The sequence below is a fragment of the Mirounga angustirostris genome, unplaced genomic scaffold (assembly GCF_029215605.1).
Source record: "Mirounga angustirostris isolate CCGP_5_RB_7025 unplaced genomic scaffold, mMirAng1.0.hap1 SCAF_13, whole genome shotgun sequence".
Lineage (NCBI taxonomy): Eukaryota > Metazoa > Chordata > Mammalia > Carnivora > Phocidae > Mirounga > Mirounga angustirostris.
Window position 1 is genome coordinate 57,189,130 of NW_026991721.1, and position 14,890 is coordinate 57,204,019.

At 42.0% G+C, this 14,890-nt stretch overlaps 2 protein-coding genes across 4 annotated transcripts in view; one reads left to right on the forward strand and one right to left on the reverse strand.

Annotated features, from left to right (window-relative positions):
* RNF121 (ring finger protein 121) overlaps positions 1-12,010 on the reverse strand; it is an 82,718-nt gene extending 70,708 nt beyond the window's left edge. For 2 of the 3 annotated variants that reach the window (XM_064576991.1, XM_045894339.3), the window contains exon 1: positions 11,695-11,807. In XM_064576991.1, the coding sequence (XP_064433061.1) occupies positions 11,695-11,757 (63 nt within the window). In that variant the 5' untranslated portion in view covers positions 11,758-11,807. Of the gene's footprint in view, positions 1-11,694; positions 11,808-11,905 lie in introns of those variants that run through there. The other variant, XM_054512102.2, reaches the window with a different exon arrangement.
* Positions 12,011-12,059: 49 nt separating this feature from the next.
* Positions 12,060-14,890, forward strand: part of XNDC1N (XRCC1 N-terminal domain containing 1, N-terminal like) — a 40,104-nt gene continuing 37,273 nt past the window's right edge. Inside the window, 1 exon segment of the mRNA XM_064576989.1 lies at positions 12,060-12,194. The gene's annotated coding sequence lies outside the window, so the exon portion shown is untranslated.

The window sequence follows — 14,890 nt, forward strand, 5'->3', positions numbered from 1 at the left end:
AAATAGAATGGCCAAACAGAATTTTTCACATTTCCTCTTTTCCCCCCGAAAACTTCTACCCTGGTCCCTCCTGTTTCAATACCTGGTACCGTCAACCATGGTGCTGCCAATTAGTCAAGTTAAAGCAAAACAAATCCCAAAAACCTCAAAGTCAAGCTTGATTTTTTCTCTTATACCTGATATCCAATCCACCAGCACGTCCTGTAGGCTCTACTTAAAACAAATTCTAAATTTATCCACCTTTCCCCATCATCTCTGCTATTCCACCTCCAATGCTATCATCTCTCACCTGAACTACTGCAGGTCTCCTAAGTACTCTCCTTGAATGCCCCTCTACAATTCATTCTCCTCAAAGCAGCCAGAAAGATCTTTTTTTTTTTTTTTAAACGAAAACCAGCAGTGAACGTGGGTGGCTCAGTTGGTTAAGTGCCTTTGGCTCAGGTCAGGATCTCAGGGTCTTGAGATGCAGCCCCACCTCAGGCTCTGTTTGGGTTTCTCTTCCTCTCCCTTTCTCTGCTCCTCCCCCCATTTAATAGGGCGCTCTATGGTAAATAAATCTTTAAAAAAAATGCAAACCAGCTCATCTCACTCCCGTCTTTCAAACCATCCAAAATCTTTTCCCTGTACTCTCAATAAAATTCAACATGTTTAGCAGCATCTATGAGGCCTTACGGTTTCCGACTCTGCCAAACTCCCTGACCTCATTGGTACTTTTTTTCCTTGATTTGGACTATGATTCAGACACACTGGCTTTCACTTTGGCCCCACGACATGCCTAACTCATCCCACTGATTTGTACTTCTCCCTCCACTTGACATACGTTTGCTTCCAAATCTTCAAATTGCTAGGTCTTCTTCATTTGGGTGTTGGTTCAAATATCACTTCATAAGCTTTTCATAACCTCTCCTAGTTGTTCTCTATCACATCACCCTACTTTCCTCAGCAGACTTGTCACCATTTGGAGTTCTCTTTTTATTATCTGCATGCCCCCATTAGAAAGTAAACTTCACAAGAGCGAGGACCTTGGTTGTCTTGTTCATTGCAGAATTACTGGGACCTAGAAAAATGCCTGTCATATTGAAGGCACAAATATTTGAAGAAGGAAAGATTGAATGAACAATGCAGATGACATATTTAATAAATGCTTGATGAATGTGTGAGTGAATGAATTAGGGAGGGGAATGGAAAGCACAAAAAAAATAAGTGGAAGCATTGCTATTTAATATTTTTATAGGTGCTCACTTTTCTCCACCTTCACTGCCTTTGCTTTTGCTCAGATCCTCATTATCTCTTAGCTACTGAAGTACTCCCAACTAATTTCTTCTTTCCCCAACCTGATCCCTCCAAAAATAACTTCTACATTTCTATCAGACTTGATTATTCTGAGACATAGATCTGAACATGTTACAAGCCCAAGCTTCTCAGCATGTTCTTATAAAGGCCTCTCCAACCTTATAGCTCACTGTTATCCCCCTACATTTAGCCTATATTTCAGTTATACAGAAATACTTTCAGTTCCCAGAATATTCCATGTTGTTTAATGCCTGCAAGCCTTTGCTTATCTTTTTTTTTTTTAAAGATTTTATTTTATTTATTTGACAGCGAGAGAGGGAACACAAGCAGGGGGAGTGGGAGAGGGAGAAGCAGGCCTCCCGCCAAGAAGGGAGCCCGATGTGGGGCTCGATCCCAGGACCCTGGGATCATGACCTGAGCCGAAGGCAGACGCTTAACGACTGAGCCACCCAGGCGCCCCAAGCCTTTGCTTATCTTTTCAATTTGCTGGACCATTCTTCCCTACCTCACAGACTCCACCTATTGAACTCAAATTTAATTCTTAAGAACAAACTCAAGCATCTTCTCTGTTAAGTCTTTAATGATTCCCCTAAGCAGAGTTAATCACTCCCTCCTTTGGGTCACCACAGTATATAACACCCACTTACACTATACACAATTATCTGTTTCCATGTCTGTCTTCCCCTACATGACTATCACCCCCCTGAGAGTAGGAGCCAGGTCTTCATCTTTGTTTCCTCTGCATAGTATTTGGCATATATAAGCATATATAATTGATGACCGAAGGAATGAATAAGCCTATCTTAACTCCTCAGCCTGGCATTCAAAATCAACCTTATGTTGGCCCCAATCTATTTTTCTAGATCTAGCACTTAGTCCTCACCTACTTGATGATCTCCAAATACATCCTTCTTTTTCATATTTACTTAGAGGCCTTTATTCCTGAAGTTCTCTCTCGAGTGACATTTAAATCATCCATTAAGGTCCAGCTCAGAAGGCTCCCTCTCCATGAAGTTTTCCCTAACATATCAATGAGAAGGGATTTACTTCCCCAATAGTACTTTGTTTTTTCTACTGATAAGGTAATTGGTACCTCCTAATTTTTTTTTTAAGATTTTATTTATTTGACAGAGAGAGACACAACAAGAGAGGGAACACAAGCAGGGGGAGTGGGAGAGGGAGAAGCTGGCTTCCCGCTGAGCAGGGAGCCCAATGTGGGATTCGATCCCAGGACCCCAGGACCCCAGGACCATGACCTGAACCAAAGGCAGATGCCTAATGACTGAGCCACCCAGGCACCCCTAGGACCTATTATTTTATAATTATAGCCACTATCTTTCCAACTGGATGGACTACATGTCCTATTTTCTAACAGAACTGTAAGCTCCTTGAAAGCCAGAAACATGATCTAGCATCTTTTCTCTCAACCCAAGTGCCTAACACAGCACTTTGCATGAAGCAGTTATCAACAAATGTCTTAGTAGTGAAGAACAGTATGCTTAAGGATTAGAGATTCCATGCCTCCATTCTTTCAAATATGTGATTTCACTTACCTCGGTATAAACTGGCCTCCTATTCATATGGTAAACTTTCACCCCTCCTTTAATATGATCAGCCCAATGCCATATCCTCTCTTAAGTCTTCCCTAACTCTCCCAAATACACATTAACACACTCCATCCATGTACCTGTGGTACCTTGTATATAACTCTACTCATTATACTATATTGTCATTATCACTTGATGGGTTTCTCCCCCACTAGACCATGAATTCTTTTGGAGCAGAGTTAGTCTCATTATCCATTTATGAATTCCCAAGACCAAATAGAGTATCTGGCATAATTAAATGCTCAATAAAGATGTGGTGAACTTTGAAAATAGTGAGTCCATGTAATAGAGTACACCAGCAATAGAGATCATGGAGTCCTATAGCCAAGTTCAAATCCTACCTCCACTTACAATCTAGGCAATCTTGCATAAATTAAAATTACTTAGCTGTGTCTCCATTTTTCTCATCTAGAAAATGAACATATTAATAGCATTATAATAGAATTAAAAGAGCTAATGCCATGTAAAATGCTTACTATAGTGCCTGGTACACAGTATGTACTAAAAAAGTTAGCTATTGTTATCGTTAGAACAGAAGAAAAAACTGTTTTGCAGGGTGCTAATTGACAGACTCAAGAAGAGGTTAGGCTCAATCCCATGGGCAATGCAGAATAGAATGTCACTGGAGTCCTCTTAAGTAACAGACATATTAAGTTATTGAGAACACCCTACTGGGAAAGGGGAAGGAGAATAGAGGGAACACAAACCTTGGCAGGCTTATGCTTATGCTCTCTGCCTCGTTCCCTGCTTCCTCCTTCCCCACTGTTTCTCCCTAGTTGTCCAGGGCCAAAAGCCCCATGGCCATACCTCAGCATTCCCTTAGGAAAGCTACACTTTAGAGAGAACTAATGAGTTTATGTTTACCTACAGATTTTCCTCTGAGGAGCAAAAAGATAACCTCAAGAAGGGAAAACACAAAGAAATAAAGTGGAGATAAGGCAGGACACCAGATGGATTATCTTGGGTTGGCTTTCAGGGAGTAGGCTTTCAGGACAAACAGCCCCATGTGGATTGAGCCTACACACCCCAGAGGCATCCTGTGGCAGTGCCTGTGCTTGCATGTGCTTCCATGGTTCAAAGAGGCAAAGAAGCAAGATCTAGGAAAAGGAACGACTACTAAAAAGCTGACGCTACAGAAATAAGAATTCTAGCCGAATCTGAAGAATACTGCAACAGAAGTATTCAAAGAGGGAATAAGCTGACCACAGAAAAAAAGCTCCCTACCATTAAAGGGATTTAAATATAGACTGGGGGGCGCCTAGGTGGCTCAGTTGGTTAAGCGACTGCCTTCAGCTCAGGTCATGATCCTGGAGTCCCTGGATCGAGTCCCGCATCGGGCTCCCTGCTCAGCAGGGAGTCTGCTTCGTCCTCTGACCCTATCCCCTCTCATGTGTTCTCTCTCTCTCATTCTCTCTCTCTCAAATAAATAAATAAAATCTTTTAAATAAATAAATAAATAAATAAATAAATAAATAAATAAAGACTGGGAATGATCACTTGCTGGGGACGTTCGACATGGGTGATGGACTAGATTTAAGATTCAAGTGCAATAAACATTTGAATATCTACTCTATGCTCGCCACTGTGAGAGATGAGGTGCTAGGAACACAGAGATGAAAAATGATATGGTTGTCCCCTCCAGGAGTTCACTGCCTAATCGAGGAGACGAACAATATAACATGGTAAGTGCTGGCAGAAATCTACATAGGGTACTATGGGGCAGAGAGTAAGTCCTCTGATTCTGTGCCTATGACTCACTGGTAAGGAGCAATATGCCATTAATTACAAATGGAAATGCTTCGTAAGCAGTTTAAAAGCAAATGTTATCAGGTGCTATTGTGTTACTTCAAGAACAGACAGTTAAGCATGTCAGTTAACCTTTGCTATTGAGTCAATACTTCCCTCATCCTGAACAGTACCCACACCTATGAGCATTCTCATTTGTATCTCTTTTTTTTTTTTTTTTTTTAAGCAGGCTCCAGGCCCAGCATGGAGCCCAACATGGGGCTTGAACTCATAACCCTGAGATCAAGACCTGAGCTGAGATCAAGAGTCAGATGCTTAACTGACTGAGCCACCCAGGCGCCCCTCTCATTTATGCAATAAATATATTGATGTCTGCTATGTGCCAAGCACTGCATAACCTCTGAGGAATGTACAAAGAAAGACAGTCCCTGCATTCAAGGAGTTAGGACATTCCTCTTCATCTTTTCCTCCTCTTTCTCCTATCCCCCTTTATTGACCAGATGATACCTTAAATTCCTTCTGGAAGCAGATGAGTTATTAAGATACAAGCTTAATCAAAACATGACTTGCAGGGCGCCTGGGTGGCTCAGTTGGTTGGGCGACTGCCTTCGGCTCAGGTCATGATCCTGGAGTCCCTGGATGAGTCCCGCATCGGGCTCCCTGCTCGGCAGGGAGTCTGCTTCTCCCTCTGACCTTCCCCCCTCTCATGCTCTCTCTATCTCATTGTCTCTCAAATGAATAAATAAAATCTTTAAAAAAAAAAAAAACATGACTTGCAAAAAGCAAGAGTGAGCTGGGGATAGGAGGTGTTATGGGAAACCAAATGGGAAACACTATCTTCAGACAGGGTATCTGCCAAAGTATGAGACACTGCATTAAAAAGTCAAAGGTTATATGTAGGCCTTTTCATCTACAACTTCCCTATCACCATTTTCTTCTTCTCTCAACTTAATATTATTAGCAAAGATTATTAACAATAATTATACATTCATTCATTAAATCATTCACTAGTATTTACCTGATAGAAATAGTACCTGAGTACCTGACAGGAACTGTAGGAAACACAGACAGGGTAAAATACTGGGATCCAGGACTTGCAAAGCTGCAAAAGATCTCTAAAACATCATCTAAGTCCAAACCTATCATTCATTTCACAGATGGAGAAGTGAGGTACAGAGAGGCTGAAACCTTTCATGAATTCACATCTTCGTGCATTTATTGAATCATACTCTGCCAGGCACCAGGAATATAAGGATGGTTAGGGCTTTCAAGGAGAACCTAATCTCATGGGAGACAGACAAATGCACAACCCCAGTCAAATTACCTCTGTAAATGAAGTCACATACATACACAGACATGTCCAGTGTAGGACAATATTAGAAGTACACAGTACTCACACTGCCCAGAGTGGTTAAGAGCAAAGGTGCTGGCGTCGTCTTGGATTTGAACCCCAGCTCTGTCACTTACCCGGCTGTATAACACTGGGCAAGTCACTTAAATTCTCTATACCTCAGTTTCCACATCTTTAGAATGGGGATAACCACAATAGTACCTACTATAAGGTTTTCGTATTAAATTAGATAATGCATATAAAACACTTGGCACAGGACCTGGAACAGACTAAGTACTCTATCTTATTTCACCTTCAGCACTCACCTGCTGAGCCCTGGTCTCAGAATCCTCCTCAACACAGCCTTCTAAGCATCTATTATCATTTGGCTGTCTCCGAGATAAAACAAATCTGCTACTCCTAGTCTAGAACCTAAGTGTATTGTTTACTATTCTGTTTTTTTCCCCACTACACTATGCTATTACTCATTTTACATGCCTTAAAAATAATCCAAAGAAAAATGGCCAGATATTCAAACCTCAATCGCTCAATAAGACCGTGGCTTTGGCCAAAAATCTCTAGAAAAGAAAACCCCTGGAAACAAGGAACATTTATCAAACGTCTATAGGGAGAGACCCACAGGAAGAAAAACAAAAACAAAACAAAGCAAAGCAGTGATTACTACTTTGAGGAAGCAAGGGATTTCCACAGCCTCTCTGTTAGGGGTTTACCAGTCTAGCGGGGAAGAGGAGATAGGACATGAACTGCAACTTTCTCCTCGATGTACCCACCACATCTACTGCCTAGCACAGCACCTGTGACATGTTTTTGTACTTATTTATCAGTCCTTCTCTTGTCGTGCTAGTCCATAAACTCCATGAAGGCAATTATCACACCTTCTCCCTCCTGGTATCCTCAAGCATAGCACAGTGCCTGGCACAAAGAAGGTGCTTCAGAAAAGGTTGATGAATTATAAATGAACACAGAGAAAACCATCAAAGGCAGGGAAAGAAGACATCAGTGTAGATCAGAATAGTTCTAGAAGTCAAGACAGCCTTGGGCTAAAACCTTAAGTACAGGTATATTTAGAAACACACAGAGGGAAAGGATAGGCATTCTAGGCAGACAGGACATCACCAACAAAGACCTGGCAGTAACCAGAAACATGGTGCACAGTATGTTAGAACCAGAAAGAGTTTTAAACATGACTTAGTCCAATAGTTCAATTCTCATGGGGATGTTGTAAACATTCAATTAAAAAAAACTATGTACTACTAAGCAGAGGAGCTGGCATATCACAAACATTCACTAACTGGTAGCTAGTATTACTATTACTCAAAAATAATAATTGTCAAACACTTAGTAGGAACCTGTTGTATGCAAGGCAGCATGCTGAGGGAAGGAACTACAACAATAAGCAAGACAGATCTGGACTCTCTCATTTAGCTAAGAGTCTAGTGGGGAAGACAGACAAAATAATCCTTGGTAGGCCTGGGCTAGGAGAAGTATGGGGGGTGCGGGGGCTGAAGGAACAAAGAGTAGGGTCACCCAATCAGCGGGCAGTAAGAAAGAACTCCCTGATTATCAAAGTGTGTCTTGAGACACCCGAGGGGTTCTGAGTCCCCTCAAGGACCCCAAGGCTTCAACGCGAGATTTTGCTTGAATAAAAGGTATTGTGGCTAAATAAAGGTTTAAAAACCACCAATCTAGTTCAATCTCATCTTTTAACAATAAAACAGGGCCCAGATGAGGTAAATTACACACTTGAGACAACAAATACTTCAAGTTAGTTGTAGACTGGGATACTTGCTTTGAACTTGAGCCGGAAACTACTCACTGATCTGCATGATATCACATCATTCTGGCAGATGAACAAGCACTGGGGGTAGACGCATCCAGAATTCACAGGCACTGGCCAGGCAGGCTGGCTGGCCCTGATTGGATGTTGACATGCTTTTTCTACCCTAGCTCCCAAGCCAGCTCTCTGTGCCAAAATGATGCCTCCAATTCCTCTCTGAGGTTGGCCAGCCTCACCTTCCAGGAGGAACTCACTGGCTCCAGGAGTAAGTCTGCTTCTGGGCCACCTATCTCGTAACCATGCTTTATCCTACTAACATCCTCCAGCACCACGTGGTTTGGCAAGTTGAGAACAAGAACTGAGTTTAACCAGTTATCACAGCCTGTTTAATACCTAGCCTGAGCTGGATAGACCCATCTCTCATCTCCCTAAATACCATTAAACTAATCACTCTTCCCATGGTGGGGGAGAAGGGGAGGGGTCCAGCAGAATCAAATTATCAGTAAATTAAAGGACCCGTATAGAAAAACCAATATTCCTTTGGTTAATCCTTACTTTTACACCTCTCGGGAATGAAATGCTACTTCGTGTTTTGGAGATGAAACTTCTGTATATAAAGAAAGGGGTAGTTGACTTGTTTAGATAAGTCTGCAGTTTAGGTCTTCAAACTGAGGGGAAACAAATACTTTGGAATCTGGAAAAAAAAATGGGTTTAAATCTTATGATACCACTTAGTAGTTGCAAGATCCTTGGCATTCTCATAATACTCTGAACCTCAACTTTCTTGATCATAAATAGGGAAAACTAATGAAACTACTGTCACAAATCGGAGACTCAAAATAATACTCTTTGGAATCTCAGTCACTTATGAAATGTACTGTATCAACTTTCACATGATATCATAAGACCATACAGTTTTAAATTACCTATCCCCAGAGCATAAAGAATGGAGAAATGGAACCAAGGTGCTCTGTACAGCACGGGCTAAGCTCAGGATAGCACAGGCAGACCTGGGTTCAAATCTGCACCTCCCAGCTCACCAACTGTGGAATCCTAGGAAAGTTACACCAATCTCTTTAGCCTCAGTCTCCTCATGTATAAAATGCAATTAATACCACCTAACTCACAGATAATGTAAGTAAAGGACTTTAAACAGAGGCTGGTTTATGGTAAGGACTCAATAAACAGTAACTTTTTCCACCAGTAGCTCATTTCCTAAACCCTCTTTTCCATACACCTCTGCAACACCAGAGAAACACTTAGCAAAGCCTAAATTACCTCAATTACTAGAGAAACAAATAATGAAAAGACAAAAGAGGAAAGAAATGAATGAACTGCTGGCTGCTATTCCAGACAACTCATCATACTAATGGCATCTGATATTGGAAAACACAGGTACAATATCCTGAAGAACAAAACCACAGCATGTACAATCGTCCCAAAGAAGTGGCACAGAGCACAACTGCGGCTTAGTTAGGCTATCCATTACCATTATCTGGTCCCCACAGTAGTCTCTCTACCAAACAGAAAGGGCCACAGGGAGACAACTGTGACACCACATGCAAGTCACTATTTCTTTGTAAACCGAACCTTTATTTTTTCAGCTCAAAACCCATCTCTAACACAAAGATTTTACTGACTCCCCCTAGCAGACTCAACTGCTTGCCCCATTGAATTTTTTACACACTTCCATTATAACAATTATCTAGCACTAGAGAGCTATTTGCATGTCTCTTCCCTACACTCCAAGTTGGTAAAGATCCTGTCTTACCTTTGAATTGCCAGTGCATAACACACAGTAGAACTCCATAATTACAAATTATAAGGATGGATTTCACCTTTTTGTTCAGTAGTTAAGGCTGCTAAGAAACAGCTGGGTAGACTTTAGTATTACATAAACTAAGGTCTGCCAGACCAGACCTCCGGGTTTTTGTTTGTTTGTTTAGGGGAAGGGAGCTTGAAGGGATAACTGGCTGTTCCTACTTCTCAGAGTTATTTCCTTAAACACACAAAAGATACAACCAGTCCATATAGAATTTCCAGGCCACAGATTATATTCTTTCTCAGTAAATAAAAAAAGTAACAGAAGCTTCTGGGACAGATGCTAGTGGGTTACATATAAAGCTGACCTCTAGGCATGACACTCTAAGTCTATAATATACTCATAATAAGTATATTATACAACTAGAAGCTCTTAAGTTCTTAAAACATAAGGAAAGAAAAGCTAAGAAGCAAAAATCAAAAACGTCTTACAATCAAAACTTTAAGTTTTCTTCTCTGCTAATACTTTTGCTCTTTATCTCAATGAACCCTGATACATGTAACTGAAATTAGCCTCCCTCAAAGGAGAGCTCATGACTAACAAACCATATGTAATAACTTCAATACTAAATTTACTTTTTCCAGGGCGCTTTCAAATATATCTCACTGAACCACAGCCAACTGTAATCATAGAAACTTAAAGCTGGAAGGGGCCTTGGAGGTCATTTCCACAATCACCCCATGTCACCAACCGAGTGGTATCCAAACACCTCTAGTGGTTGGGAGGTATGGGTCTAAAATGCTTCTTTAAAAATCTCCCCCTGCTCTAACCACCTGTCGGTTACTCAGTCTCCTGCCACCTTAATGATCCCAATCAGGTAAACCAAATCCACCAAGTCATCCCACCACCAAGCAACAGTCTTGACTTCTCAAGTCCACTTCTACTCCCTTTTCTCTGAGCCTCTCCCCGGTCTTCCCCACTCACCCACAAAAAACACAGCCAGGGCCTCTAAGATTCTGATCACTCAGAGATACCCTTGGTTCCATTCCTGACAATCAATCCCCTTCCTCTATATGGTCTATATGCTGTCCTGTGCAAGGCCACAAGCACCCCTTGTTCTGAATGTACCTTTGGCCTCCAGAATCATCTCCCTTTCCTTTCTCACCCTCTCTTTACTTCTCAGAGCTGTCCCTTCATTCCTTTCAAACTCAATGTCTCTTTCCTCCTAGTGATTCAAGGACCACTGGTAATTGAATACATCCCTTGTTAAATGCCTATTAAACAGGTAAAGGGGACATACATCCTCAAGGAACTCACTCTCAAAGAACTCATACGTTTAGAAGGAGCCAGAAATAGAGAATCATTTACCCCATAAGACTCAGTTCCTTTGGGAACCCTTCCCTAGCCCAAACTAAATTGGTCCCCTCTTTTCAGTGCCATCATTATACCTCTGATGCAGTGACTAGTCTTCCTTGTGTGTCTCCCACCACTAGGCTGTGGGCTCTTCAGTGGGAGGGCCCCTATGTCCCTAGCACTTAGCCCAGGACTCAGCACAAAGATGATATGTAATATTTGTTAAATGAGTGAACGGATGAATTCCGGTATATAATCATTCATTCATCCACTCAGTGCCCAAAATTTTACTGAGTACACATTATGTACAAAGTCCTAGAGTGTAAGTATAAATAAAATAGTTCTTACATAAAAATAACGCTATAATAGTAGTAGATTAGCACTCTTCCCCGGTCCGCGTCCCCAACCCCCACCCCAAACCTAGCCTCCCCTCTCCCACAGCGAAAGCCCGGCCTTTCCTTACAGAAGTCCACGCCCCTCCAACTCAAGCTACCTCTCAGCCCTTCAGTCCTACCCTAGGACCCCCAGCTAATAATCTCAGATCTTAACGCCCCCATCCTCTCTGGCTTCTCTCCCTATCTTCCATCTCCACCCTTGAGGTTACTGCAAGTCTTCTACCCCCATGTCCACCTCCGAGTCCCCGAGTCCAGGGTACCTCTGATTTCCCTCTCCGCGCACCCGCCCCCCAGTTCGCTCCTTCCCTCAGGGTCCCGCCTCCCCAAGGACCCTACTTCTGATACCTCTCCTCCCCTCCCTTCAGTTTCAGGCTGAGCCTCTCCCCTCCTTTACTCTGAACTCTTCTTACCTCATCTAGCTCCCGTTCCCCGCCGGCACCTCCTCCAACCTCCACCTCCACCACTGCCGCCATCTTCACAACTCTCCCCCTCCCCCGTCCCCGCGCGAGCCAGCTGCTTCCGCCGCTCAAGTGCTCCTAACCAATCGGCGGCTCGAGCTCCAGCAGGGGGGCGGGGCATCAAGACAGGCGGAGCTCCGAGAGAGACTAAGAGACCATCTACCTGCTACTCCTTAAAGGTCAGGGAGGGCCGGTTTCCATGCACTTCCAAGCTTCGGTGGAGGAGGGTTCTTGGAGAATGAGAAAGTAGACTTGTATTATTTTTAGTGAAAATATTTCACCAATTTTCCCCTTTGGACAGCCAAAGAGAAGAGTCTCTAAACCGTCAACTTTCGCGACGCTCCCTCACTCTGAGCTGCAAGGAGTGAAGCGTGGAGGCTGAGGACTACATTCCCCAGAATGCATTGACTCTGACCCGGAAGTTTAAGTTCCGCGCTCTGGACAGATTTGTAGTGAGTGTAAATTTGCATAAAATATACATTTAAAAATAGACATAAAACATACATAGATACACACGAATGTATTTTGCTGATTATAGCACATGTCTTCTTGCCTCGATGGGAGTCATCTTTCAGAAACAGTGGCTTCTTGAGGCCACAGAACAAATTCCCGGACTTGGGGAAGCGTAGAATCGTGCTCCGGGTCAGAAGGCGGAGGTCAGAGGGCAGAATTGGCGGGAGAATGGGTTTGTGGTCCACGAGCTGAGGCAGCGGTGGCTCTTCGAGGTCCGTTGTCCCGGGTGAGGGGCTTTGGGGGGTTGTTGATGGGGAGGGGAGCTGCCGAGAATGGGTGGCGGTCAAGGAATGCACAGAACAGAGCGTTCCGGGGCGCGGGGGAAGTGGCTGCGCCGCTTAGCCTCCTGAAGCTGAGAGAAGAGCCTTGCGGGACCTGCGCGGCCCCCAAACTGCTTCTTGCGCTCTCACGCCTTAGGGTTGCTTTACAATCTCGGTACTCTCTCCTACCCGACATCGTGCGTCCTCAGCTCCTATCTTTACCCCCACCCATACACCTTATTCTCTGTGCCGCACCCCAACTTAAAGCTTCCTAACTCATTTCCAATCCCTCGTTACCTGTATATCCGGACCCAACACCTTACAAACCTATGGCCCCTGCGCACTTACCCCCTGGGCGTCCCAGCTGGATCTGTGGGGTGAATAGTGTGCTAGGATGACCAGTGGACTCACAATAGAGTACATGTCAACTTTATTTTAGGACCAACAGGAAGTTACAGGGTAATATTTACACCATCTACAGGCATCTTATTTACTTAAAATGGGAATTATTTTTATTATGCAAAAGAATGCAGAGAATATTATAAATACCTTATAACCCAACCACCCCACATTGACTGTTGACATCATGATCTATTTGTGTCCTCATTTTTTAAAAAGATAAAGTAATACGGATAAAGGTTGAACTTATTTGTGTCTTCTTCTCTCAGACCCATTACTCTTAAATCTTTCCCAGACACAACTATTACCACAATTAACTGGGTATTCTCCCAGTCCATTGAGAAAAATTCTGGGTAGTCACAATGTAATTGTATTATTTCATTTTGTTTTTTGATGAAAATAAGTGCTACTTTCTATATCATTCTGTAACTTTTTCACTATATTTTTTGAGGACTGTCCATGTTTATGTATATTTACATCTAATCCATTTCTTTTAACTCTTAGGTAGTGTTCCATTATATAATATATATAGTATTTTACTATTCCATTTATCCATTCTTCAACTAATGGACATTAGAATTTTATGTTTTTTGCTATTAGAAATACTGTATGTGTCTGTACACATATAAGTCCCTCTAGAGCTGGACTGTTCAAATAAGTTAACTACAAGCCACACATATGTGGCTATTCTTGAAATGTAGCTAGTCAGAATTAAGATGGGCTGGAAGTGTTTATGAGAGGGCCAATCCTTTACATTGTAGACTTTTTAATTTTTTAATTTTTTCTGGTCTTAGAGGAAAAGTATACGCAATTTCCTTATTACCAGGAAGTATGAGGATTTTTGGTCATTCGGGTCTTATGTGAATTGTATTTCTATCTTATTTCCAGTTTTCTATTGGACTGTTTGGCTTTTTTTTACCGATTTGTAATACTTAAAAATATATATTCTGAATACTATCCAAGTTTTTATGTGTTGCAGATACCTTCTTCCAGTCAGTCATTTTTATTTTAACTTTGTTTTTGTTACCTTAAAGTATTTTTCATGTTTCCATCTTTGATCCATTTGAGTATAATTTTTTAAATATGTTATGAGATAGGGATCTACTTTTATTTTTCTTCACAAGTGGGCCAATTTTTTGAACACCACGTATTCCTTCATCTTTTTTTGACAGACTCATGCTTCTGTTCTATCTTACAATCAAAAGACGGTAAATTCCCATTTATTTGAGTCTGTTTCTGGAATCTGTTTGATCTGTCTTTTTAGAATTGTTATAGCAATTTGTGGCCCTTTATTGGTTGATGAGTTTGTCATGTTTGCCAGAAACTTCTGCAGAAATCTGATTGGAATTATACTGACTTAATAAACTACTCTTTTCAATGGCTCTTTATGCCTGCTGTGTTTCAGCACCTCCCATAGGTAGTGCCAAAAGTGGGAGATGATGAGCATAACAAAAATTCACATCCTCAAAGTGCTCACTACTTATTGGGGAGACACACAGAGTAAACATGCCATTGGCAAAAAAAAGAACGACAGTATATACAAGCGCAAGGAGGTTGGAAACTTAATCTTGGAGAACTGCAAGCAATTTGATAGACTATGATCTTCATGAAAATGATTGTATATATCTTATTCATCGTTGTGTATCCAGTACCAGTACGGGGCCTGGTACCTACTAGACACCCCCAAAATATTAACTAAATAAAATATCCAAGATTGACAGCTTCAGGGTCTCCAAGCCTAGAGTATAGTTTGGGACTGGCCAAGTCAGTCATCTGTATGTTAGTGATGAGAAATGGTGGAGTTTTCACATCAGATCACAAATGGGATACTGGGAGTTTCTCCAAAACGGAGACCATATCATTTATTTTTATAAATCCAATGTATCTCTGTATGCAGAGAGTAGGAAAAATTGCTAAAGTTCAGTGAGTTCCTATTGTGGGAATAATCAACTCTAATTAATCTGAAGGCCTGGAGA